Here is a 27,522-nt window from a genome sequence, read left to right as displayed (position 1 = left end):
AAGCGATCCAAAAAAGGTTAGCCATCACTGACCTAGACAAAGATGTACTTGTTTGAAAAGGATATCTAGGCTGCCCTATGATATCCTTTTCAAATATAATAGTACAGATATCAGTTTCTTGACATGAAATCAATACAGATAGCTAGTATCATATAAAAGTTACTCATGGAGTAAATACTAAAAATTTCTTTTTCTTTTTTGTGTTTTAAGGAACACAAATAAACAGATTATTCAGATAAATATTTAGTTCAAATTATACATTTTTAAAAAAAAAACAAGTGAGCACCTGTGCCTGGCATATCTGCCCCCCACCCTTCTCCCACAATAGGTTAGAGTTGAAGGGTAATAGAGGTGGGTTGCTCCTGGTTCGGACCGGTTTGGGTGAACCGGTAGTGGTAATTGGGCCTGGGTCGCTGAACCAGTATTGATGGTTTGCTGGCCACGCCCCTGAATCAGCCCACTCCAACGCTCGCCCTGCCTCACCCTCACTTCGTGTATCCACAGAACTGCCTCCTCCTGGCTACACACAGGTAAGCATTCGCGCTAGCCTAGCTCCCCCCCTCCACCGGCCAGTGACTCCCAAAACCACTGATGTTGCAGCTGCTCCCTCCCCTTGAAGCTCCAAGTGGCAGGCAGGGCGGCGAGGGGGAGCTCTCAGCACTTTTTCCACTGGCGGGGGAAAATGCAGAGGGGGGACCCTCGCTTATCTTTCACCAGCCGTCTGGAGCTTCAAGTGGCAGGGGGGCAGTGGTGAGTTCCAAGCAGCGGGTTTGCAAACAAGGTGCAAAGCGGCTCTCAAAGAGAATGAAACGGGTGTGGTGCACCCAGAGCCACTGCTTCTTCGCAACAGCCGAGGACGGAAGAGGTGCCTCTTCCATCCTCGTCTGTTGCAAAGAAGGGTGGCTCTGAGTGCAACACACCTGCTTTGTTCTCCAGCCCCTCTCCTTCTGTCGCCAGGGTAAACACGGTGTGTGTGTGTGTGTGTGTGTGTGTGTGTGTGTGCGTGTGCGTGTGTAGGAGGGCTCAGACCATTCAGTGCTGAGGTAGAAACAGGGGTCCTACTGCAGCTGGCGGGGGGCACTGCTAAGGATCAGCGCCCGGGATTCTCCAGACCAACCGACCGCGTCACTTTCTCACCCCCGGGAACCTTCGGTGCTAGTTGGACCTGGCAGGGGTGCCCACCCCAAGAAAGAGGGAGAGAGAGCTCTCTCCCCACTCAGCAGGCTCCTTGTGACTCAATGGACTGATGCCACAGGAGGGCAGGAAAGAAGTCAGTCTTGGGAGACCTTCCCCCTTCCTTGAGAGAGCCTGTGTGGGGAGAGAGAGGAGGCAGGCTGGTTTGAATGCGGTTGAGCAGTTTGTGACTGACGCCTCCTTCACAAGACACATGTCGTAGCAGCGCCTGCATCGCCTGCCTGGGTGAAGACAGCGTGCAGGCAAGTTTTTCTTTCCTCTCTTTCTCTCTTCACCCACCCGCCTCCTGCTGCTTTTCCTCCCACTCCTCCCCTGCATTGCCTGGTCACAAGGTCTGAAGAAACGATGATGGGGGGGGGGGGGGGTTTAAGCAGAGACAAGAGGACGCCCGGAGGGGCACTTCCCTTTGCCCTTGGTGGCAGGGGCTGCTTTATCATGCACCTCCTTTCTTTCTCTGGCCCCTCTCTTTCCCTTGCTTGCCTTGGTGGCATCCCGGTAGTAGCAGTCGAGCAAGGGAAGGAGGCGTGTGATAAAGCAGCCCAGGTAGGCAGTGCGGGCACTGCTATAACATGTGTCTCGCTGCGCATGCCCCAACGAGTGAAGTAGGCACTAACCACAAACCACCCACCCTCATTCAAACCAGCCTGCCTCGCCTCTCCCCGCACGGGCTCTCTGGAGGGAAAGGAAAGCTCTCTCCCAATACCGGTTTCTTTCCTGCCCTCCATAGGGGGAGAGCACAGACCGTTTGGCACTGAGATAGAAGCAGGCATGGTGGCGGGGAAAGCGAGGCTTCTTTGCCAGCCTCCCAGGTGGCAAAACAGAAATTTTAGCCAGTTTGGTGGGCATGGCTAGGTGGGGTGGCATGTGACTGAGTGGCTGTGGGCATAAGTGACATCAAGTTGGCCACACTCTCAGTCACATCCCCCACACACACACCTAGCCATGACCACCAAACTGGTTTAAAAAATTTTTAGAACCCACCACTGGAGAGTAAGCAAAGAGAATTCACTGGCTATTTGTTAAATGTATTTTCAGCTTACAGATCTGAGCATGCTGGCTGCTGTCAGAGCCACCAATTTTCTTTCAACATGTATGAAAACAGGCAGAACACCCAGAACTGACAATGAAGTTATTGATGTGGTAGATAGTTTCTGGCTTTGGGGATCAACCATCAATAGTAAAGGAACAAGCAGTCAAAAAATATACTGTAGAATAGCATGTAGTAGACCAACCGTTAAGATCTTAGAAAACATATTCAAACATCCTGATGTATCTATACCTGCAAATCAAAACTGTGGAAGCCCAGATACTATCTCTATAAAGTTGAACTCTGAAGGAACAGGTAGGAAGAGTAAAGGTAATCATCAACTTACGACCACAATTGAGCCCAACAAAATTTATGTTATTAAGTGAGACATTTGTTAAGTGAGTTTTGCCTCATTTTACGTCTTTTCTTGCCACAATTAAGTGAATCACTGCAGTTATTAAATTACATGATCACATGGTTGTTAAGTGAATCCGGTTTCCCCATTGATTTTGCTTGTCGGGAGGTTGCAAAAGGGGATCACATTATTCCAGAACACTGCAATTGTCATAAATGTGGGTCAGTTGTCAAGCATCTGAATGTAAATCACATGCTACAACAGTTGTAATGTGAAAAACTGTCATAAGTCACTTTATTCAGTGATGCTGTCACTTTGAATGGATACTAAATGAACTGTAAGTCGAGGACTACCTGTATTGTCAGTTCTGAATTTTAGTGTTGGAAAAAATTCCTGAGTGTTGGAAGAAATTTTTGAGAATACCATGGACAACCAAGAAAATGAATCAATGTCTCATTTGAACAAATCAAATCAAGGGTTCTCACTTGAAGTACAAATAACCAGGCTCAAATTATCCTACTTTCGATACATTACATGAAGACCAAGTTCTCTAGAGAAGATTGAAATACTAGAAAAGATGGAAGGAAAGAGAAGATAATAGCAGCAAGATGGATGGACTCCGTTACAGTGATGATGGGTGAGACCAAACAGAGAAAGATCATCATGGAGAAAATCTATCTTTGTGGTTGCTAGAAGTAAAAAAAACAACAGCTTGATGGCACCTAATCATAACACTAAACTGTTACACTTAAGTGGACTCTATTTCTGACATAACCGATTGCTGATAGTATTTTTACAGCAGTTTTTCAGCAAGACATGCTGAAGTAAGACAGAAACTGGAAAATCTAAATATAGATTACATATGATCTTTTGGTTATAAATGTGATTTACTGTTTAAAAAGTCATATCTCATTTTATCATGTCTTCTCTCCTCTTAAACAGCATGATATAATGTTAATATTACATTTAATTTTCAAGCATGCACCATTTAAAATATCTGGAATCAAAAGGAAAATATAACTGCTTATTTCTCTAATACAGGACTGTCAAACTCATGGACCACAGCCTGGATGCATCAAATGCTGGCCATGCCCACACCGTTTCACAAAGGGGAAAGTCATGATAAGTCACATGATGGCGCGAGTTTGACACCCCTGCTCTAATGTCTTGAAAGAGCACTAGACATTGCTGGAACCTTCAGAAACAGTTTTCAGAATTCAGAATCAGAATTATTATGGCATCTATGTACTTTTTCTTTCGCCTCTATGATTGAGCACTATATAGAGATTATTACTATAAGCAGTACAATATTAAACTTAATGATGAAAGAAAACAAAGAAGCCATTTATTAGACTAGCCACAAACCAAACAACCACTCGAACATAGACAGTGCATATTAATGGGATGTAAGAATAAAGTACCGTATATACTCGAGTATAGGCCGACCCGAATATAAGCCGAGGCACCTAATTTTACCACAAAAAACTGGAAAAGTTATTGACTCGAGTATAAGCCTAGGGTGGGAAATGCAGCAGCTACCGGTAAATTTCAAAAATAAAAATAGATACCAATAATGTTTTTGAATATTTATTTCAAAGAAAAACAGTAAACTAGCGGTGTATTCAATGAAATACTTCACTCACCTCATGATGCTGATGTCCCGCTGTGATGATGATGTCCCGTGCAGCCGCGGGAGCGATGTCCCGCCTCCTATGACACACGGCACAGTAATTCCTATCATTGGATCACTGTACCAGAGGAGGTGGGACATTGCTATGTGGCTGCTTGCCATAACAAGGAGGAGGTGGGACATCGTTGCAGAGCGGCAGGAGGGGGAGGAAGGGGAATCGTAAGACAGCCCTGCATTACATTAGAACGTGAGGAGGGGGGATGGTGCGGTGCGCGCTGCGCGGCAAACTGACACAGAGGGAGGGGAAACTCACAGGGGCACTGGGCCATTCACGAGTGTCACCCAGCGGCATGGCCCCGCCCCTTTTTCTCCTCCATTTCGGGCAAATTTTTCACTGACTCGAGTATAAGCCGAGGCGGCTTTTTTCAGCCCAAAAAGTGGGCTGAAAAACTAGGCTTATACTCGAGTATATACAGTACCATTTTTTTCCTTGTATCACATAAAACATTACTAGGCTGTCTTTTAACACAGAGAGCTCCAATTCTACTGGGCTTTCAGAATGAATACCATCTTGGTGTTCCAACCCCAAATATATCAATACTGCATATGGGGTGCTTCAGCTGCTCTAAATAACTTGATTTCTCTTAGCAGACTGAAAATACAAAACAAGAAAGGGCTAAATGAATATTAATCAGTTCCTAAAATTTTCTTTCATGCAATACATAGGAAGGGAGTCAGGTGACATATAAACTTAATAAATTATTATTATATTATTGTCAAAAGATTTTATTTACTACTATGAAAGCAATCAGTTTAATATATTTTAATATACTTGATATATGAGGTGACAGAAAATAGTTTTGATATACAATATACAAAAATTAAATGTTGAGTAAAATCTTTGTATAAACAGTAGACGTTGATATCACTGTCTTTTTCAGCTATCAGGAGCTACAGCAAAGTATTTTATGAATATGATGGATTTTGCATGGGACTATTTTTCTGTTTTACTGTTAACAGACATTTTAAACTAGAAAAAAAGTTATATCAGTAATTATAGCTAAGCACCATGATTTTCATTTCTAATACAGATAATTTATTTCTGTATTCAATGAAGCGCTGTGCTACAATCAGCATTCTGTATTGCATCCTACATAAGTATCTTAATGTATACATTCTTTTAAAGCTCCATGTAGTAAATAGCCAAATACCTAAACTTAATATGTTTCCATATTGTTTAGTTTGTATATTCTTGCTGATGAAGCATTTTAAAAAGGAAAAAGTTGTAATCAAAGTGTTAAAGCGTTTCTACCAAAGTCTCTTGTAATTGCTCTTGATTAGATAAAAATAGTCAGTTTTTATATTCTGTTTGGTACTAATATTACTTTACATTATTATCCACCAGCAATAATTTCATCAAAGCAAAGCAATTCCCTTTTCTAAAGCATAAGTCAAATGGGGATTAATTGAACTGTGGAGTTTTAGCACCATTTGTATGTCTAGTAAACAAAAAGTATATATATACGACATATGGGCCAGCCTATGTGGCACACTATAGTCAAGGAATGTACCAACCTATCCTGCTGTAGGAGGAACTTAAGACAAAATTTATAAGCATGCCCCAAGATGGCACAAATTAAAAGAAAAGCAATTAGAAATTTTGAAGTGTCAATAATTTTCTAAAGTAGGGGAACATTATTTCCAATTCAACTTCATTAAGTACGTCCATGTTATAAGCCCAATTTGGATTTAAAACATTATTTTTAGTTCAAGAAAAATATCAAATCACAGTAACATTTTACAGTGTGAAGGTACAGAGAAGAAATAGCACATCAATGTATACCTTCATGGAAATTCGCAGCAATCAGAAAAGTGTAAGAAAAAAGCACCCAAAAACAAAGTACAGAAAAATTAAATTAGGCGGCTAGAGAAGAAATAATCTTCAAGCTATGTATACACTGACTGGTTCAACAGCAGCAACCATGCCTGAAGCAATTTTCACCCACCACTCCTTATGTTAAATGTTTTAATGTTAACAAGTTTCAGAAACCAAATAAAACATTATGATGGATTTTTCCATCATTCTTCATTCAAAGTGCAGTTTCAAGAGTGTTGTGATCCTCAAAATGTTGACATAGTTGAAATGTCAATTATGATCAGCCACAACAATATATCCCATAGTTAGCAGTGCTAATACCTGGAAGGCCACAGATTCATCACACTACTCTTTAAGAGTTTTGCAGAAAAAATAAGACCAGATGGGAAAAAATAAAAGGAACAAAAAGACTAGCTGACAATGGTTTTTCTCTCTTGGTTAAATCATTGACATATCTTTCTTTGCACGATGAAAAAGCATGACACAATTAATTCAACAATGCACCAATGTAACTAGATTATAAAGTTCCTTCCAAAGATAGGTCTTAACAGACCTTAAAGATCCCTCCACCCACCTTGGCAACTTACTTCTGGGACAGCATACAATCCTAATACTACCATGTTTCCCCGAAAATATGACATGTCTTGAAAATAAGGCCATGCCACATTTTTGGGGTGGGCAAAAATATATGCCCTCCCCTGAAAATTAGTCCCTTGGATACCTTCCCCCTCCAACACGAATGGCTGTGTTGCACTGTCGCAGCAGTGTAACACAGCAGCCATGAGGTGACCATGCTTGCTGCCTCCTGCACCCCCAGAACAATAACCCCCCCCGATAATAAGGCCAAGGCCATATTTTGGGGATCAAAATAAAATAAGAACCCTGTTTTATTTTCGGTGACACACATCTTTTAGTATCCATCTACCATACCACAGTATGATACAGAGACCAGCCTCCCAGGCTTCATCAAATATATTCATACCCTTATGTATTCTGGTTATGTCCATGGGTTTCAAAAATATCAACTTGAATTAGCCCAAAATATCTAGCTACAGAAGATTCTTGCTGGTTTAATAACAAGAGGCACAAATAATTAATATAATGGAAACCAATACAGGTAGTCCTCGACTTACAACAGTTCATTTAGTGTTTGAAATTACAGCGATACTGAAAAAAGTGACTTATGGCTGTCTTCACACGATTATTTCAGTATCTCCACAGTCATGTGATCAAATTCTGATACTTGGCAACTGATTCGCATTTATGGCAGTAGCAGTGTTTGGGGCTCAGGTGATAACCTTCTGCTACCTTCTGATAAGCAAGGTCAATGAGAAATCCATAATTCACTTAACAACTGTGGCAACAAAGGTCGTAAGATGGGGCAAAATTCAATTAACAACTTTCTCACTTAGAAACAGAGATCTGGGGCTCAATTGTGATCATAGGTCCGGACTACCTATATCTTTAAACACTGATTTCACATCAGGGGTGAAATCTTCCTGGTTCGGCCAGGTTTAGCTGAACCGGTAGAGACGATTGTCGTTAGTTCTGCGAACCAGTAGTAAAAAAAAAAAACAACTCCTGAGGATCGCGCAGCTCAGCTGTGAGTCGCGCGATTGTCTGATGTCCCCCCCCCACCACTTTATAAAGCACCTTTTTCCTGCCTATTCACCCGAACTGGCAGGAAAAAATGTTTTAAAAACTGGGGGGGAAAGTTGAGCACGCCCACCCAGTCACATGACCCTTACCACCAAGTCCTACCCATAGAATCAATGAAAAAAAATTAGATTTCACCACTGTCTCACACTATATTCAAGCCCACTGAAAAATGTATAACCCATAAATTTTTTTTAACTCTAATCAAATAAGTTGTTTTGTTTTCATTTACTTTCCAAAAAGCCAGCTTATTCATTTAATTAGCTTATTTCAGAACTGGGTTCTCATCTTCATAAAAACTGAGAATAATTATATCGTTTTTACCCCACCCTTTATTTTCCATCTTTTTACTCAAACTAAACATATTATTTGCTTTAAAGAGGCTAGAAAAACAACAAAAAGTTCCTAATGTTCCTTCAAATTTGTGTTTCTTCAAAAATACTATTATTTTTTTCTTCCATTGAATATTTTAATACAGAAAACCATTTATGCTTAAAATTCCTCAAGACATTGCAATATAGATATGATGCATTCTGTCTATTTAATAAGTTCAATACAAAAATCAAATTAATTTAGTTAAAATTAGGTCTTCTCAGTATAAAATGAAGTATGTCCACTGGATATGGTGTATAGCAATTTTCCCATCTGGATGTCAATTAAGTTTCCTTGCAATTTAATGTAGAGAGTTTACAGAACTCATGTTTGTTACTCACTGGTACTGCATATATAGCAACAAATCATTCTCTATGATGCATTTTCACAATTGCAGTTCAATATGATCAAAATATCCATGTCAATACATAAACACAAAACTTGGACTGGAGAAATGTTTGCTATTTTTATGCTGGAATCTAAACAATTTCAATATCAAGTTTCTAGCTATCATAGTTATTTATTACCTGTAAAGTACTTTTTTCTCCGAATAAATATCTTTAAAAATCATACATAATTAGATCATTTTTATTTGAATAACCACAACAAAAATATGTTTATTCCAGAATGTAAATATCAGGGGAAAAATGTATGAAATGTATGAAAACTAAGTGAATTACAGAAGTAATTTCCTACATACCCACATACATGGAATCCCAAATATTTTCTTGGGCCTGAATCTTTGGTGCATATAAGAAAGCATACAGGGGCTCTTTCCCCCTTTGTCATGATTGGCTAAACATATTCTTACTGAATCAATAATCAATAAACTCAAATTATTTTATTGAGAAAATATTATCCTTGCCCACTTCAAACTTAACCAGAACAATGACCAGCCATTTGTCATAGTTACCAACAGGTTTTCATTAAGTCTTCTAGTGCACCTTTATAAATTATGATTCAAAGAATCATAATTCAAATACATTAAGTAACCCTTATTTATAAGCCACATATTCTAATGCTATTAACTGAATGTATGCCACATAATGAAAAATGTGCAATGAATCAGAAATGGATCAGCCAATCCTGTAATATATTCCAGACAGAGCTACAATTTCATCTACTTCATTGTGGAATTTCCTGACTAAAGGGCCTTCTCTGCCATTTACGGATATTTGCAGGATTCCCATGGTCACATGACCACAATTTATGATGCTTCTGCATCAATGTTTACTTCTAGATTTCAGCAAAAATGCCCCACAACAAACAATGGCTTTGCTTAACAATTGCTGCGTTCAGGAGAGGGAGGAGCCACGTCGCGATGACACATCGCACAGACCCGACAGTCCAGGTCTGTTGATGAAACTTTTGTCTTTGGACAGTCCGGTAGGACCTAAACCGTCCCGAAGAGACGGCGACAGGGAAGCCAAAGCCTTGCTGGTCACAGGGACATCGCAAAGACCCTGTTTGACCCAAGGGTAGCGCTTCCAACTGAAGACAAACAGGCAGCCCCCAGGCTGGCATAGTCGGAGACCGCTCCTAAAGGAAAAGACGAAGCGAAAGCGTTCCATCTAGTGAGGTTTTTTTTTCTTTTTTACTTTCAGAAGATCCGTAATTAGAACCTTTTTAAAAAAAATAATAATAACATCCAGTCCCCAAAGTAAGAACAAAGCGGCAATTTTGACACTTATTGGACTGTTATTAGATTTCCTGCTCTTGTTAGTAATGATGTTTTGTGGGTTGAAGTAATTGCAACATTTCCTGTTTCCCTGCTTGTAGTCTATGGACTGATTTCTTTCTTTCTACTTTTTTCCTTTTTACTACCCTAATTTTTTTTGTTGGCTAAATTAAACTTATTTTCTTACTTCAACAATTTTTTCTTCTTCTATTGGTTAAAACCACTGATTATCGAATCTGCCACCTGGAAGCCAAAGTCTGAACTTTGTTTCTGTTTTGGTTACAATGTATCTTTTGTTCTGCTTCACTTGGTTTCACTGACCTTGCAATGGAAGGGTTTGGAAAAACTTGGAAAGCACGAAACCTGTTTTTGTTAGTGCTTCTGGTAAATATTTTGGCAAGAGAAGGGAAAAGATAAGCAAGAATAAAAACCCTCCTATTTAAAAAAAACTCTGAAAGAACTTGTGTTCAAGATTCAAAATAAATACAGACACATTTCCTAAAATTTTGACAGGCTAGAGTGGCAGATTCCTCTCCCTATTTTTTTTCCTTTATATTTCTTTGCATTTTGAAAAATGGATCAATATTCAGAAGCAGAAAATTTAATAATCCAAAACATCTTGGCTGGACTTCAAAATATTGCAGAAGGACTTAAGAGATTTGACAAGAAATGGGACTGTCTATGGGGTGCTACAGTTAAAGAGGAGGGGGTTAGAGCCCCAGAGATTAAAGAAGTGAATGGAAATATAGAAAATAAAGACAAGATATCAGATGAATCTATCGATGGACTAAATACGAGTGAAAGTGAAAAGAAGGGAAGCTGGAAAAGTGTTTTTGACAACTTGGAGCCTTTCTTTCAAGCTCAAGATGCAGGAGGGAAAAAAAGAGTGGAAAAAATGGAACTAAGAAGACAAATATATCCAGAAACAAGTTTGATAACCAAAGTTAAGCCTACGTTAATAACAATTAAAGAGCAACAAAATTATGAGAGATCCTTCAAGCTACAGAGTGCGGCGAGAAATGATAAATTCTGAAAAGATTTTAATAAGAGAGATCACACAGCTGCTGGCGAGAGAGAAAGATTTATTTTGCTACTGGAAGGACACTGGTTGATAATGCCAAATTGATGATAAAAATTAGTTAATTTTTGATGGTTAATAAGTAGGGATGTTAGTATTTTGTAGACTCTTATAGATTATTATTGAATGTTTAGTAATGTTTAAAATTAGAAATTTTAATTTGGAGTAGAAATGGTAAACAACTGTTCTTTTTTCTCCCTATCTTTCAACTATAAAAACAAAAGGGAAGGTTAACATATACTTTGGTGATTATTAATTAGAAATGTCAATATTTTTTTCTTTTCTCTTTATATTGTCTTAGATTTTAAATGGTCATTTTGTTAACACATACTAATAGATTGTTGTTTAGAGATTGTTGCCTTTTGCGTTTGTGGAGAGAAGAGGAGAGAAAAATGTAAATAATCCCTTAGTTAACTATAATAGTAACAAAGATATGTTAGAGAGAGGAAATATAAGATGTCCTACTAATTGACTTGATTTCTTCTTTATTTCTTTTTTATGTTTTTATTTTTAGAACATGTTATTAGGATAGAGAGATATGGCATATTGACTGGATCTGGGAGAAGGGAAAAAATGCCAACAGGTGGCTGTGTTTTTGAAATCTTAACTAAATGAAAACTGTGATATGGTGATAGTAACATATATAAATTTTTAACATGTACAATTGAGACTGAATGGAATATATGTGATTATGCACAGAACGCACGAAATGTACTTGTGACCAACGGATACGCTCCCTGCAAGACGTAATGACAGATGATGTTTTGTGTGTGTGTGTGTGTGTGTGTGTGTGTGTTTGCATGTAATAAAACTAATAAAATTTTAAAAAAATTGCTGACTTTAGATTCCCTTAATGACCATGGTGATTCGCTTAACAACTGCCACAAAAAGAGGTTTTAATATCAGGTTGATCACCTGATGACATGCTTTACAATCATCATGGCTCAAGATCATAATAGGCAGGATCTTTTAGTAGAGGACATGTACACAAAAGGAATAAACAACTAGTTAGCTTTTTAAGTCTTATGTTTCCATCCACTGTCTTAACAAAAATATATCAATGACTTGCCTAGATCATATTTTTAAAATTCAGATTTTTTTTCTTAAAGATTAAAAAAAATCACATGAAAGAACTGAATGCCTTCAGAAAAAAAATGAGCATTCAATAATACCAAGGATTTCATTTATAGGGCTGTTATTTAGCAGAAAAATGAAAGAGTTAGATCCTAAAGGTGATAATGCAACATAAATTTCACTTAATACATATTGATTCATACAAGATTTTTGTACTTTGTCTCAGTAATGAATTTTAAAAACTGGTATCTTGCAAACATACTAATATGAAAACACACACACACACACACACACACACACACAAACCAAACAACAGACAACTTAAAACCAAGCTATCCAATGACAACTTTGTGCAAATCCTTAAAAGGAACACAGGATACTCAGGAAGTTTGGTTGAACATAATGTATGTATAACAATAAAGGCAGAAATACTACTTGCATTGTTTGCTTCATCACTCTGCAACAAATGATTATACTATCGCAAATACCAAAGCCTAAATTTCAAATAATTCCCTCTATTCAGTGTAACAGTAATTGAGCATAAATTTAGGTTTTGCCTTTCCTTCATTGTTGCCTTTGTTAATGTAGCCAAACAATGTTTCTAAAATGCCAAGGGGAAATTTCAACGTTCAGTTTTATTCCAATCACCTAAAACAGACCAAACTGCCAGAAAATTTTATATTATAAAAGTTTATAGTAAAAATTGGGCATAGAAGATTTATATACAGAATGAAATCGCCAGGAATCTAAAACATTCATATATTCATGGAGAAAATCTATGTGGTCAGTAAGAGTTAAAAACGATTTGATGGCACAAAATATCTCTCCCCGCCCTCCGCCCCCCCCTCTCTCTCACACACACACACATCAGTCATCACTACAAAGTTACTGAACAAAATAAAGATGGACCTGGTCAATCTGAGTTAATAATCAAAACTTCACAAAATTTAATGGTAATATAGTACCAAAAAATGCACTTACTTGAAATATTCATTCCCTTATCCCTCCACCCCATCTCTGAGTTAGTTATTGGAAACAGATGGGTATGTTTTTTCACTCGCAAAAGGAAGCTCAAAAGGCTATTATTAGGCTAGCCGATTGAAAAGAACTCACATATCAATAAATATTATTAATAACAACTGGTTTAGGCCAGTTGAATAGAATAAAAACTCAATTATCTTTTAAAGTTTTCTTAATTTTCCTTACAGAACTGAACAATATCCTTCACTAAGTTCAATGTTTTTAGAAGTCACCTAAAACTGAATTGTCCAACATCAATAAACTGAGCAACAAAAGTTATTGTTTGAATTAATTATGGCTCCAAAACCACCTAATCATAAGCTGTGGACTGTAGAAATACTTTCAGGTTACCTAAAATGAAGTATGATATATCATAAACTAGAAAGAGAATGAGGGAAGAGGTTGCTTCCATTTTTTGACAGTTCGGTGATAAAAATGGGTACTGAACACAAATTTTTGTGGTTGGCTTTTATCAGTAAAACGTTTACAAAACACTAGTCATATTAAACATAAGGCAGTATTTTCCTTGCTGGTATTTATATCACAGAAGGACTCCCTGGAGAAAGGCCTAATGCTGGGAAAGATTGACGGCAAAAGAAGAATGGAATGACAGAGAATGAGGTGGCTGGATGGAAGTCACTGAAGCAGTTGGCGGGGAGCTTAAATGGACTCCAGAGGATGGTAGAGGACAGGAAGGCCTGGAAGAACGTTGTCCATGGGGTTGTGATGGATCGGACACAACTTCACAATCAACAACAACAACATCACATTTTAAGTATTCATAGGCAATTGCCTGATGATCAACTGAAAGTACATTATACAACTATTTTGTATTTCCCACCATTTAAACAGCCAATTTGCTGTAATGGTTAAGGCACTGGGTAAAAAATTGGGACGACTGTGAGCTCTAGTCCGTTATTAGGCATGAAGCCAGAGAGGTAACTGAGGGCTAAGCACTCTCTCTCAGCAGTCGGAAGAAGGCAATAACAAATCAGTCTTGAAAATCTTGCCAAGAAACCTAAGGGACTAGTTCAAGCTATTGTCCAGATTTATAACATGCACATTAAAAAAAACAAAAGCACATTTAAATTCAGTGAAATTAATATTCTACTTCTTTTACAAAGATAAAGGAAGCTTAGAATTTCAGTGTTAAGCTTCTGTTCAAACTGCTTCAGAACTTTTAGATATGGAGAAGATGTAAAAAGGAGGATGGTTCTCTTATAATTTTAATTTAATTTAGTTTAATGATTTGAAATGAATCTTAAATACAACTTTGCTTTTAAATCTACTGGGGATGAACTATATATTACAATAAATGTAGAAGAAAAATAATATGCCCACTGGAAAATCTAGCTGTTCATAATCTACAGGGACAGCAATCTCATAATACTGCCTTTTTTAAAACTTCCAAATCTAAAATTCTATTTTAATATTAATAATTTGAGCAATATAGGCAAGAATTATGTTAAAATGGGATAAAAATATTTAGCAACGCAGTGCTTAATTATTTTATGATTTTTTTGCAGTTGAAGTTTCCATGTGGACAATGATAAAATTGAGGTATGTGTTGACAAAAAGACACTTTGACAATGAAAAGCTGGTCTGATTTATCTCAGCCACACTTGACTCAATTATGAATCTGACATAATATTAATATTATGTTAATTTATATTAATATTAACATGGATTCAATTTGTTTAAAAATGCACCATTTCCGACTAATAGGAATTTCATTAGATATGTTATAAATTCAAAAATGGGCCTACCTGAAACAACATAAAAAATTAGATGAAGTTCATACAGAGTTTCTATATGTGAAAACTACTGGGCTCATTTTCAAAGGACTGGCTTATCTTAATTATCTCAAATATCTTAATTTATGATTTTTACTTATAAAATTGCAAACATAAGAATCTAGCCCACACTATCACTGAGTATATATGGGCAGTTTCCTATTTCTTTTTCTTTCTTTCTTTTTAAAGAACATTAAAGATATTCAGATAAACCAGGTACATTTGCAGTATACTAAACCTCTTTTGAGTAGCTTCAACTTGCACACAATTAATATGAATGCAGGCATACAATATAGTTCCACCAGATAAAATCACATAAATAGATGGAGTGAGCATACAAACAAGATTTTTCACTCAAAACTGAGTATTAATGTCTAGCATAAAACCAAGACAGGTGCAAGTATATATTCAAGCATATAACAATGTTCCTTACAGAGAAGGGAGTTTGCAGTATAGTCAAGAGTGTCAGTTTGCTGTGACGCAGTCAAGAAAGTAAAAACACCTTAGATTGAATGCTTGAAATCCACTAGATACGCAAACTCACAAGGACAACCATCAGAACTGGGAGCATTTTCCTTAAGTACCACACTTCAAATCTATCACGCCTGCAAAGCATGAACATGTGAGTGTAGATAATTCAGGAAAATTATGAGATTTTGTAGTGAAAGTTTAAACCTGCTTGTATTTCTGGGAGATCTGAGGATATTAGCTGCCATAATGTACATTTTGGAATAAAAAGCCTTTATCTGAATTTTGCTTTAAAAAAAAAAAGCTAAGTGTTGTCCACCCCACAAAAATGTTCTTCTAGCAGCATTTTCAACCGAAGTGTAAAGCAACCTGGTTGGCTTCCATGCAGGCGATGGCCTCTTCCAAGAGGGAAAACTCCACGCAGATATAGCCATAGTTGTAACCTGGGGACAGCATTTAAATACAGACGGGATTTGCGTTAGTGCCAGAAAGCCATATTTTTAGCATCCAATTCCCCCATTCCCATAGCACAACCCAATTATCACCACCCTAGACTTCCCACAAAATAAAAGCAACAGTTGATGTTCTTTGCAGCTAAGCTTCAACCCAGGTTGGGTCTCAATAGTATCATAAACCTACAGTCATTTTCACTTATTCTGAATTTCCTTAATATAAGTACTATAGGCAATTTGGACTTCTAATAAGAAAAGTGTAAAGAGACATATACTCACAGAAGTAAGTTAGCACTTCAGAACTAATCTTATTACAGAAACAGTTATCTATTTCACAAATTCAGGTTATTGGAATCTGCTTCTAAACCGATACATTAGCCATGTGAACCAATAAAACTCAAAGTAGTTTTTAGCTTATTTTAACTTTTCTTGTAGGTAGGAGTCCAGAAATCTATTTTCATTTAAAGTGTAGAATAAAATCCAGAAATTTCTATCCTATCTTTAAATTATAATCTGATTTAATCCAATGTCCTGATATTTTTAATATCTTAAAAGACTCTTATTCTACACAAAGTAATCCATTCAAAGTCAAACAACTATTGTATTTGTTTATATGTCTTTCTTAAAGAAATGATTAGCCATTCTGTATCTTTTTTGGTAATGAAAGTTATTGTAAAAAGGAATACACCTATCTGAAAGAAGAGTCAGACAGGTACATAAAAACATCCTTACCTCAAAATTATCAAGGACTCATAATCATCTAAATTAAAGCCAAGGTTTACTCAAGGGAAGATGTGTCACTCAAGGAAACAATGCAAAGTTTTCACGGCTGAAACTGCAAGAATTTGTTTGTACTAATACAATTATAACAAACCAGAGACTATTATGTGATGGAAGCTTCAACTATTCAGAACCCTTTTTTCACAAAAAACTCAAACCGTAGATATGATTTGTTCTATCCTAACTCAAATGCAATAGAATTAAAGTCAACTCTGTAATACAAAGAGGTTAATTGAAGCCAGTTAAAGTGTAAATATGGTTAGCACTCAATTTGACATGGATGTATCATGTATTTATATTTATCAATAATGTGTCCATGTGGCATACGTTCACTATATTTTTAATTATTCTTAAATTTATATGTCTGTTTAACCTAAAAAAATCTAAGGGACTAACAATTCCCTATTACAGTGATTACATTTAAAACTACAATACATATTTCAAACACAATAAATCTAATCCACTCTGCACCTTCTAACCAACTTCAGGAACATGCAGAGCTTTATCCCGTTCCAGTGGTGGGTTGCTCTTATTGTCTCTACCAGTACGCTGATCACATGTTTGTGCCTGCCTTGCGCTGGGCACACGTGCGCAATCCACCATCCCTGCGACAACCAGCTGATTTTTGGGGCTCATGCAGGCACCACATGCTGTGCGCGCGTGCACACTTTGCCATTTGCCATAAAAACAGGTACAGAGTGCAGGTGGGCGGGTGTGCCAAAAAAGCCACTGTATCGGTATGCTCTCAGCTGCTCCGGGCAACTACCAGTACAGCCGTACCGGGTCGTACCCGCAGCAACCCACCTCTGTTCCATTACATCCCCAACAGTCAACAAAACAGCCAGGTCTTGACTGCCTTCTGAAATATAAATATAGATAGGCCATACTTATTCCCAGAGAAGAAGTCCATGACAGAGAAAGTTCCTCTTAGAAGCATTCCCCATAAACACACCTTCCACAGTTCTATACGTATAAGCTATAATAAGGTTTAAAGATCGAAATGAACATCCTGAATTGCAACCAGAAGCTTATCAATGTATTGTATTTTTCGGAGTATAAGACGTTCTGAAGTCTAAGACACACCTAGCTTTTGGGGAGAAAAACAAGGGAAAAATATTTCCCTCTGTCTCCCAGCAATTTGCCTCCTTGCAACAAACAGCAAACAGTACAGACAATATACATTGTTTGTCGTGTTATATTTCAGACTATAATTGTACAGATGCTGTTAAAATTTATGTGCTTTCTGGAAGTATAGTTATTCCCTGCTATTTAAAAGAATAGCACTTTTTAAAACAATAGCACTGGGCCTCTTCAGATCAAGCATTTATTTTAAAAGGCTTCATTTTATTAAGTTGTCTAGAATAATAATAAAGCAGTCTTTAAAAAATAAGTCTAATAATTTGAACATTCTATAGGCATTTATAGTCGTTGACTTATCTCCTTGCAGCAAACAGCCTGATTAGCACAAGAAAAAAATATCTGCCTCTGCCTCCCAGCAATTTGCTTCATGGATCAAACAAGTTTCACTTTCAATTTCTCCCGATGATCAGCTGTTTCAGGCTGCAGGGATTGCTATACCTATTGAAGCCTCGCAAGCCCCCGTTTGCTGCAAAGAGGTAAATTGCTGGGTGGCAGAGGCCAAGGGTTGGGGCCGATGGGTGGGTTGGTGGGGCTACATTTAGTGTATAAGACGGACCCAAATTTTCATCCTTTGGGGTGGGGGGAAAGGTGCGAATTATACTCCGAAAAATGCGGTACTTCCCACAATATCTACCTTATTTGGGTAAATTGGGAAATAACCTATTATCATATAAGCAACTGCATTTTGAACCAGCTGTAGCTTATAAATGATCCTCAAATTCTAATAGTCTAGATCATGAGTGTCTAATCTTTTGGCTTGCCTGGGCGGCACTGACTGAATAGGAATTGTTTTGGGTCGCATGCAAAATATAATATAGTAAACATATATAAATTACATAATGTTAAAAGTTTACAATCTTCTGAGGATGTATTACTAGTTGTTCAGGGCCGCATGTGGCCCATGGACTACAGGTTGAATATACCTGGTATAGACCGGTAAAAAATATCAGTAACTGTTAATAAAGCTCCCATTCCAGAAAATGTCACAACTAATACCCATGCCAAAACTACACAAACTTTCCAAATCATAGGTTTCACCTGTACTTCTACCAAGAGCCATTAATTTCTAGATTATGAACCTGCTTTCTACATAGAGGCATAATCCCTTCTAGAGAGTCCAAGATGGACAAAAGCTTCTGAATAAGTAGCCACTCCACCTTGTGGAGGTTAAGCCTCAAGCTTTTTCTCCCTACATAGACTCTTAACAGTGTACAGGTATCAGGACAGGGATTTGACTGCACTTATTGTTGAATCTCAGATAGATATACAGCTTTACTACAGGCTGACATATAGCTTCCAGATGTTAAATAATTAGGGACTATGTTGATTTATATGCAGTGCCAAAATTTCCCCAACACTTGGGGTAAAGTTTCCTATTAAAAGTTATATAGAAGTGCTGATGACAATAGAACTTAAATGGTGCCCTAAATTACCATATATATAAAACATTTAAACATATATATAAAACAATATTTAAACATATATATATATAAAACAACATTTAAACCTATAAGGTTACCAAATTATATATGCATGTTTATCCCTATTCCACATTGTTATTTGTTGCTGGGAGGAGAATGTACATAACAAATGTAAATATTGCTTTTTTTAATTAATATTTTTTTATTTTTATACATCTCATCACGTGAATGGTGTAATTCCTGGTTGTCATACAGTTCAATACCAATAAACGTAACAGTATTATTCCTAGTAATTAAAATTCATTTTCATTTTTAGTTTTCTAACGCGTAATTTCTACTATCATCCTTCAATTCTAAACCTTCTCATAGTTCTACCATACATTGTATCATCTTAACATCTGTTTTTGGCAGTTATTAGAAGGCTTTTATCCATCTCTTCTTTAGCATCTTGACAGGTCAAAAATTGATAGATCTTCGACAACACTTTCTTATCTCCACCAAACAAAATCTTATCCAACTCCTGAGGGTTTGGGTAGATCCCAAACCGTACGTTATCGCTTTTAAACCTATTTCTAATCTGTAAATATTCCCACCATTCCAGATTCCTGCCCTGCTGCTCTAATTCCATCTTTGTTTTCATATTGCCATCTTCTGTCATAATGTCTTTATATATTATGTTTCTTGTCCAATTAAATACACTGGGATGTGTTAAGGCCTCCAACGGTGCCAACCAACACGGAACCCTAAAATAGTACTTTTTCCTCATCTTTTCCCACACCCCCATCAAAATCTTCCGAATAGAATGTCCCATGAAGTACCTATGGGGGGTATCTCTTTCTTGCCAGAGGGAGGCATGCCATCCTTGGGGGAGGTCATGTCCCTCTATAGCCGATAGGTGCCTTCTACTCAACGTCACCCAATCCGTCACCCATGTCATAATTGCTGCATTATAATAAGCTTCCCTGTTGGAAGAGAAATTTTGGCTATGAGATTGAAATGGGCAAATGGTGGGATCTATGGAGTAAGATACTCAAAACTTACAACATCTACAATATCTAAAGAAAACATATACAAGATGGTTTATAGATGGCACTTTCCCCCAACAAGGCTAGCCAAAATGTTTCCCGGGTTATCTCCACTGTGTTGGAAATGTGGAAGAAGGGATAGCACATTCTACCATATTTGTTGGTCCTGTATTGAGGCCACGAAATACTGGAGAAGGATTCAAAACTGGCTAAAAGAGGTTACCGGGGCAAGTATGGAATGGAAACCCGAGACTTTTTTACTAAGCATAAAACCAGAAAACATGAGTAAATCTATATGGCATTTGTGCCTACATATAATTGTGGCCGCAAGAATAACCTATGTGCAGTTTTGGAAATCTACTACCATACCATCGGAAGATGCCATAATTAAAAAGATTTATGAATGTGCAGAAATGGACAGAATGACGGGTTGGCTGAGGGACAAAGGAGAAACGGAACATTATCTTAGCTGGAACCTATGGTATATGTGGGCGACAAGGAGAACAGCAGGGACTTAAAATGGGGAAAGTTAAATAGCAGTTGTTAACAATGGGAACTAAAAGTGAACATGGATGTTGTAATAGATCCCTGAATTTTGTAAGGAGAAGATCCTGGTTAGAGACTAAACAATGAGGAAGAAAAAAAATGTTGGGCTGTGAATGACTGTCACCAGGGGGTGGGGTGGGGGGGGGAGGGTTTGTATGTTTAAAGTTGTATTTGTATTTGTATGTCTTATTAAAAAATGTATAACCAATAAAGATTATTTTTTTAAAATCTGTTTTTGCTGTTTTCCCCTTATTTTTACCTTTATTTTAGCCCCCCTTTTCACCCTTCTATCATTCTAATAATCAGATGTGATCCTTCCTTTTTTCATTATTCAATATTTTAATATGCACTTCTAGCATCAATCATGATCTTTCAAGCATTTATCAAATTACTTAATCCTAGCTTTTCACTGCTAATAACATTTTTATACGTATTCAATAATACTCTTATACAAATTCTATTTTTCTAATTTACAAGCTATTTTTCAGCCTGTATAATTCTAATAATACTATACATTACTACCTTACTAATATATATTCAAAAATGATTTTTGTCTCACACTACAGAGCAGTTATCCAACTTATATAGTTCTAATATTCGTGCACATTATAAGGCATTTTCATAAAATGTTGCTTTACATTCCTTTCTTTTCCCTTTATCCCACATCTTTCACCCTCATCCAAATTTTTAATCTTTTTTTTTGTTGTCTCCCATACACTTCTTTTAATTCTTTTATTTCACCTACTTTTGAGTCTGTATTATAACTATGCCCTCTAGTTTTCTCTCTTTGCCCTTTTCTCCACTGTCTAGTTCTATGGCTACCTGTTGTAACCCCTTTTTCTTCCATCCAGCTGTCTTCCTGTTTCTCCTGTTTCCTTTTCACATCTTTTAGAATATTCCACTTCTGTTCTAATCTCTTATTCACCATCAATTGTACTAATATCTTCTTCTTGCTGCCTTCTTGTTGTTAATTTCCCAATTCTGCTGTCTCCTCCGCCCTTTCTGATGATTCCATTTTTTCCTCATTATCCTGTTCTTTACTTGTTGTTCCTTGTATTATATTTTCTAGTTTTTGATCTATACATTCCATACAACCAAATATTTCTTTTATCTCCTTGTGTTGTTCTTTTATAAAACCCTTAATGTCTTGGTACATCAGCTCTATTTCATTGTCTCCACTTGGTTCCATTTTACAATCAATCCAATTTAAGAAAAGAAGCCAGGAATTGTCCATGCCTCTTGCAATCACTTTGATTTGCTCAACAATATTCAGGGTCACTTGACTAAAGCTCTTGTTTGTTATATAAATGTCCAGTAATTTTTAGATAAATACTTATAACCCAAAAATGTAAAAGGTCCCAAAGTTGCACAGTTCTCCTTTCAGCAGCAGATGGCGCTCAAACTTCAGCTTGGTACTGCCTCTAACCGTAGTGCTGATTTTAATTATTTTAAATTTGTAAATCCAGGAGGGCAACATTCATAATAAAAAAACAAGCTCCCGATCAAATTCCAGTATTTTTTTAAATATCTTTTCAATACCATGTCTTTACTTTGAGAGCTCAATTTTCTTTTATTTTCTTTCAAAAAACTTCTTAAATATTCTGAATTTTTAAATGTGCTTCTACTGCTGCTAGCCAATAGTTACAATATGCTTCTCCCTTGAATTTCTTGGGGTCACTTTTCAATAAAAAAATAGTCTCTTACTCAGTTCACAAGCCACTCACTTTCTCTATTCCTGCATAGTCTTAGGTTTTCAGGCTGTCTTCGGCTTCATGGCAGCCATGTATGCTGCTGCTGCTGCTGCTCCCTTTTGTCTGAGGGGACTTTCCAAGTCAGGGGGGGAGATGCGGCTCCCTTCTTCCTGCTAGTGTCTCTTTGTTTCACCACTTCTTCAGAGTGGCTATGGTCCGAATTTGGACCCTCCGATAAGGAGAGATCGGAGCTGACCACGGAGTTCGTGGATCAGGCTTCCCAAGGCGCCGAAAGTGCAACCATAAGTCTGACAAATGTAAATATTGTTTCATATTTACAAGAAATAGGATGCATCATAGTAGTTTCATTTTAATAGCATCCATAGACTGTAGTTCTGCTAATAATATTGGTATGCTCCAATTTGTTAAATTTGTTAAATTCCAGGCAAAGCAATGATCACATTCAAAACAAAACTAGAAAATAACTGTAACATTTTTGTAAAAAAATTAAAATTAAAATTTAGCTGTGATTATGATGTACGCCAGGGATGTCAAACTGGCTGTCCATAGGCTGGATGCATCAACACAGGCCACATCCAGCCCAGCTCTGTGAATGGGGAAAATCACATGATGGCAAAGTGACATGGTGAATTTGAAACCCGTGATGTACACTATACTCAACAGAAAGAAATCCCATGGTGAATACCAAAATGAATGAACATACAAAATTACTCATGGTGTAGTGAAGTTCTCTCTCTTATAATATTAGAGCTTAGTGAAGCAGAAAGATGGGAGATTTGGGCAAATAATAAAAGGAACTTCTTCATATACTCTAGTACATGGTTGAATTAGAGACCCACCACTAGAGATTGAGATAACCAGCATTTAAAATGGCTTTAATACAAAAGCTATTAAATTGATAGAGAATAAGATTTCAAGAGATCATGATAACCATATATACTAGAAACTTTTTCTCAGAATGACAGAATCAGTTTGTCATGAAGCAACCACACACTCTATTCATATACAGTTCTTTTCTGATATAATTAGAGTTCATTTTGCTACCTGCTGAGATTTGAACTAGAAATGAGACCAGGTGAAGAATAAAACTGAGCAACAGCTCAAATTGATATGATAGGGACTGAAGAAATATATTTATATCTAATTTGAAATATTTATCCATAGCTAAATCACACATTCATCATTATCTGTGAGGGTTATGTTTATTATATTAATACATGATCTTGTCAGATAAAATGTCTCAGTGGATAATATTTTAAAGACTAATAAAAATTACCCAACTTATATTGATTGTAATACAGATGGATCTCCATGCAGAATATTTTTTTTGAATTTTATCTTTATACATATTCTCCATCATGATATTATAATGCAACTTTACTTCCCCAAGCATTTAGTTCTCAAAAATTATTTAAACATAACTAATCATTTTCTAGATCTGGAACCAAGTTTTTTGCCTCATATGATAGAACCCTATTTGATTAGTTATCAGTATAGCTAGCACTAAGGCAGGAACAAGTTGTTAAATTGGCCATTTTTGTGTTCTACAAATCTTAGGAAAAGAAGTGAGCTGCTATAAATTCTTGCATTTTAATAATTTTCTTCCAAGGTAGAAGAAAGTTTAACTATATAAACAATTACTTAATTCAATTATAGACAGGTACATACACTCCCATTCCCACTGAGTTACTATATACTTCCTAAAGAACTGAAAAAAATCATTCAGTATACTATAAAAGATTATAGTGGGAAAGAGTAACGAGCAAACATTCCTTTTCTCTTGTGTATATCCCTGGCGATTGATGACAAAAACAAGCCAGATTTCTAAATACTGCAAAAAACAGGTAAGTTGCTTTAACGTTTGTAAGAAGTCTTAAATCAGGTTTTAAGGTTAAAAAAATGACACTTTATCTCTTTTGAAACTCATTTGATAATTCTTCTGATCAAACTAAAGCATCTTCAAGGTGCTCCTCAGTAAATTAGCAGTAAAACAAACAGAAATTGTTCAAGTCTATAAAATATTCAACTTCTACAATACAACCCATCTCTAGACTTGCTTTGTATTTACTACACTTTCATTCCTCCCAGTATGTGAATATCTCTAAATGGATTACAAGTTAAATGTTTCTATTTTTAAAGCAAACAAAAGCAGCAAAGTACAACAATACAAACAGCAAACTACAATATTAGTTCAGGAAAAATGTAAAATATAAATCCATTAGTTCACAGTTATGGCCATTTAAATCAGAGCACAAATGCAAGGGGAAAGAACAATGTCTCTGAAACTGAAAATGTATTAACTCAAGGTCCTACAAACATTTCCAAACAAGAGTAATCCAAAAGTCTCACTACTAGAGGGTCTTTGTGTGGACCTACTGATTTTACTTCCCTTGAAGGATGCATCTAGAAGACGCCCACCAAGAATCACTAGAAAATATGAGTAGGCGCATATTGGAAGATATATTTTAAAGATATATTCTCCTGATGTCATTCAAAGCTTAAATAAAAACACCACTACCAAAATCTTAAATTGAGATCAGAAATATATCAGCATTGAAAATAGCTGAATAATAGACAAGTCACTAAACAGAAACTCCACTTTTCAGGGATTTTCATCTCAAAAGATTCACTACTTTACAAGTTTCAAAATGATATAAATGATGTAATGAAAATAAGAATGTGCAGGTACTTGCTACACTTTTATAGATTATCCTATTGTAATATGGTATTGTATCTCCTGTATCTACTACCAGTAATTAAGTTTCCGTGGCAGCTAAAATATTTTAGTGAGACAAAATTTTCCAAAAAGAAATTATATTTTGATAGTTGTCTATAATTTGACCAATGTCATACACATTGATATAAAGAAATGGGAATGCATTTGCTATACAATCTTGTTCAAATCTAAGTTAGGCAATATCACATCCTTTTGATACAAAATCTGGAACACCACAATAAAAATGAGGAATAGCAATTTTAGTCCACATGCATCCAAAGGATGACACAGACTGGAACTGACAGTAACATGGTTTGACACTACTTACAGTGCTTATGCACTGTATTTTCTCCACACTTGCAATAATTTTAAAAAAGCAAATTGTGGAGGCTAAGACTGGACTGCTTTTTGCAGTACTGTACAATGACCTTATCTAGATTGCAGTTTTATAAGCGCATTTCCTGCAGATTACTACTAATTATTTATAATATACACTATGTACTACATGTCATGTAAATGAATATATGCTTACCCAAAACATGACTATCCTATTCTAATTTTTTACATATATAAGAATATATAGGATTGTATATGTAAAACTATTTTTTTAAAAGCTGACATACATTAAGGGAGCCAGATGCAAACTTAGTAAACCAGCAGGCTTCAACCTTTGCGGCTTGGCAGCCCAGCTGAGCCGGGGAGGTACACTGAGCCACACGAGTATGGGGTCAGCATGCGGTGGGTCAAGTGCACAGCTCTAGTCACGCAAGAGAGAACAGAAGCCTTCAGGGTGTGGTCTTGTGGCCTTCCACTCATGTGGCCTGATTGAGAAAAGGCCATGGCCCGGTAGTGGGCTATGGCTGAAAGGTTGGGGATCCCTATAGTAAGCTATACCCAAAGTAGTTTTTATTTCTATTTTCACAGAATATTTGCAGTGCTGTGCATCATGTGGCAATGTGCACATCAAGATTACAAAACTCAGGAAACACTCAAAAATAGAACTTAGGTTTTACCATAAATAGTTTTTATTTATCTTATTAAATTTATATGCCACCCCCCTTAAAAATAAGATGACAAGGTTACACAGAAAAATATGGTTTTAACAGAAATTATTAATATTTACATGGCCCCAAAATATAAAATTATAAATAATACTAATCAGGTATATTAGATGAACTAGACTTTAAATTAATCAGAGTAGCGAAAAGTGATATAAAAGTATACATTTGAAGTGGAAAAGGTTTTTCACAACCTACTTTCTAAAAGTCTTGTTCATTATTCAAGACAGTAAGGAATTAGCTTTGTGTTTGATAAAACCTGCTGAATTGAGTCTTTGCTTTCAAATAATGAACTTAGATTAGAAAAAAAACATGTAAAGATGGATATTTTAATTCTGGAACATTATTTTCTTTCATGCTAAGAGCAGATAGTTCACATAGATGTAAGTTAAATACACAGAAATTTGTGGGATAACAGAATTCTCTACTGATATAGATTTTTCTCTTTCTAATTTTCTCTGCATATCAAGAAATATCTAAAAAGCAAGCTCTACTTGGTGCTGAAATATACATGATTAAGCTGATTCTAATTTGTCTTCTAGCTGCTTTCAAAACAGATTGCAGCAAGGGGGGGGGGAGAGCATCTTTTGCCCTACAAAATCTGTAATGTTTCTTTCCCTTATCATCATATTGAACTTCATAAATATTTATAAATATTTATAATATTTTTATAAATATTTACACCAGCATATTACAAATGTTTCCTAATAAAAATCATCTGATACCAGTAATGGATATAAGAATTGGAGCCAGGATACTCTCAATAAACCATTCTCTGAAATAAAAAGATAGTCACCCAAGTGTCACAGAATTCATAACGATTTCAGTGATCAGTTTAGTTTATTTGCATCTGATGATTCTGAGAGGAATCTTTTCAGGATAATATGTCAAACATTCAGGCACATCTTGAGATACATTAACAGGAACAGATTCCAAATCATGGAAAGTTAATTGTTTACTTTGACCTGCTCATGAACAATCAAATTATCTGGTTATGTTTAGCTTACAGAAAAGAAAATGGAGGGAAGATTTGACAGCTATCTTCAGATATCTGAAAAGTTCTCATATGGAAGAGAGTGGTCTTATTCTCTCTGGTCCCAGAGCAGAAGACAAGAGCCAGTGGATTGAAATTATAAGGAAGATGATTGAGGCTAGATATCAGGAGGAACTTCCTAAGTGTACAAACTATGTCCGAAGTGCAATGTACTGCAACATTGCATGGTTAATTCTCTTTCACTAGAGATCTTCAAACAAGGGTTATAAGGTTATCTATCAGATATTCTAAAAGATCCTGAACGAGTGATTGGACTAGATGGATTTCATGGTACTTTCCAATTCTATGATTGTAAGACTGTTTTTATTGAGATTGCTATAGGAAAGGTATTCCAGAGACATTTTTTTTAAAAAGTCACTGAAGACAAACTTTTAATAGTTCTTGAATTTTATGTTAG

The 27,522-nt window shown here is 36.4% G+C and overlaps 1 protein-coding gene across 4 annotated transcripts in view; it reads right to left on the bottom strand.

Annotated features, from left to right (window-relative positions):
• The window catches only part of RBM6 (RNA binding motif protein 6), a 79,634-nt gene that overhangs the window by 34,246 nt on the left and 17,866 nt on the right, over positions 1-27,522 (bottom strand). For all 4 annotated transcript variants that reach the window (XM_032208558.1, XM_032208557.1, XM_032208560.1 and 1 more), the window contains one exon: positions 15,591-15,664. In XM_032208558.1, the coding sequence (XP_032064449.1) occupies positions 15,591-15,664 (74 nt within the window). The remainder of the gene's footprint in view (positions 1-15,590; positions 15,665-27,522) is intronic.

This window comes from Thamnophis elegans, chromosome 2, assembly GCF_009769535.1.
Source record: "Thamnophis elegans isolate rThaEle1 chromosome 2, rThaEle1.pri, whole genome shotgun sequence".
Classification (NCBI taxonomy): domain Eukaryota; kingdom Metazoa; phylum Chordata; class Lepidosauria; order Squamata; family Colubridae; genus Thamnophis; species Thamnophis elegans.
The sequence above is the reverse complement of the archived record's forward strand: the minus strand, read 5'-3'. Positions and strand labels throughout refer to the sequence as shown.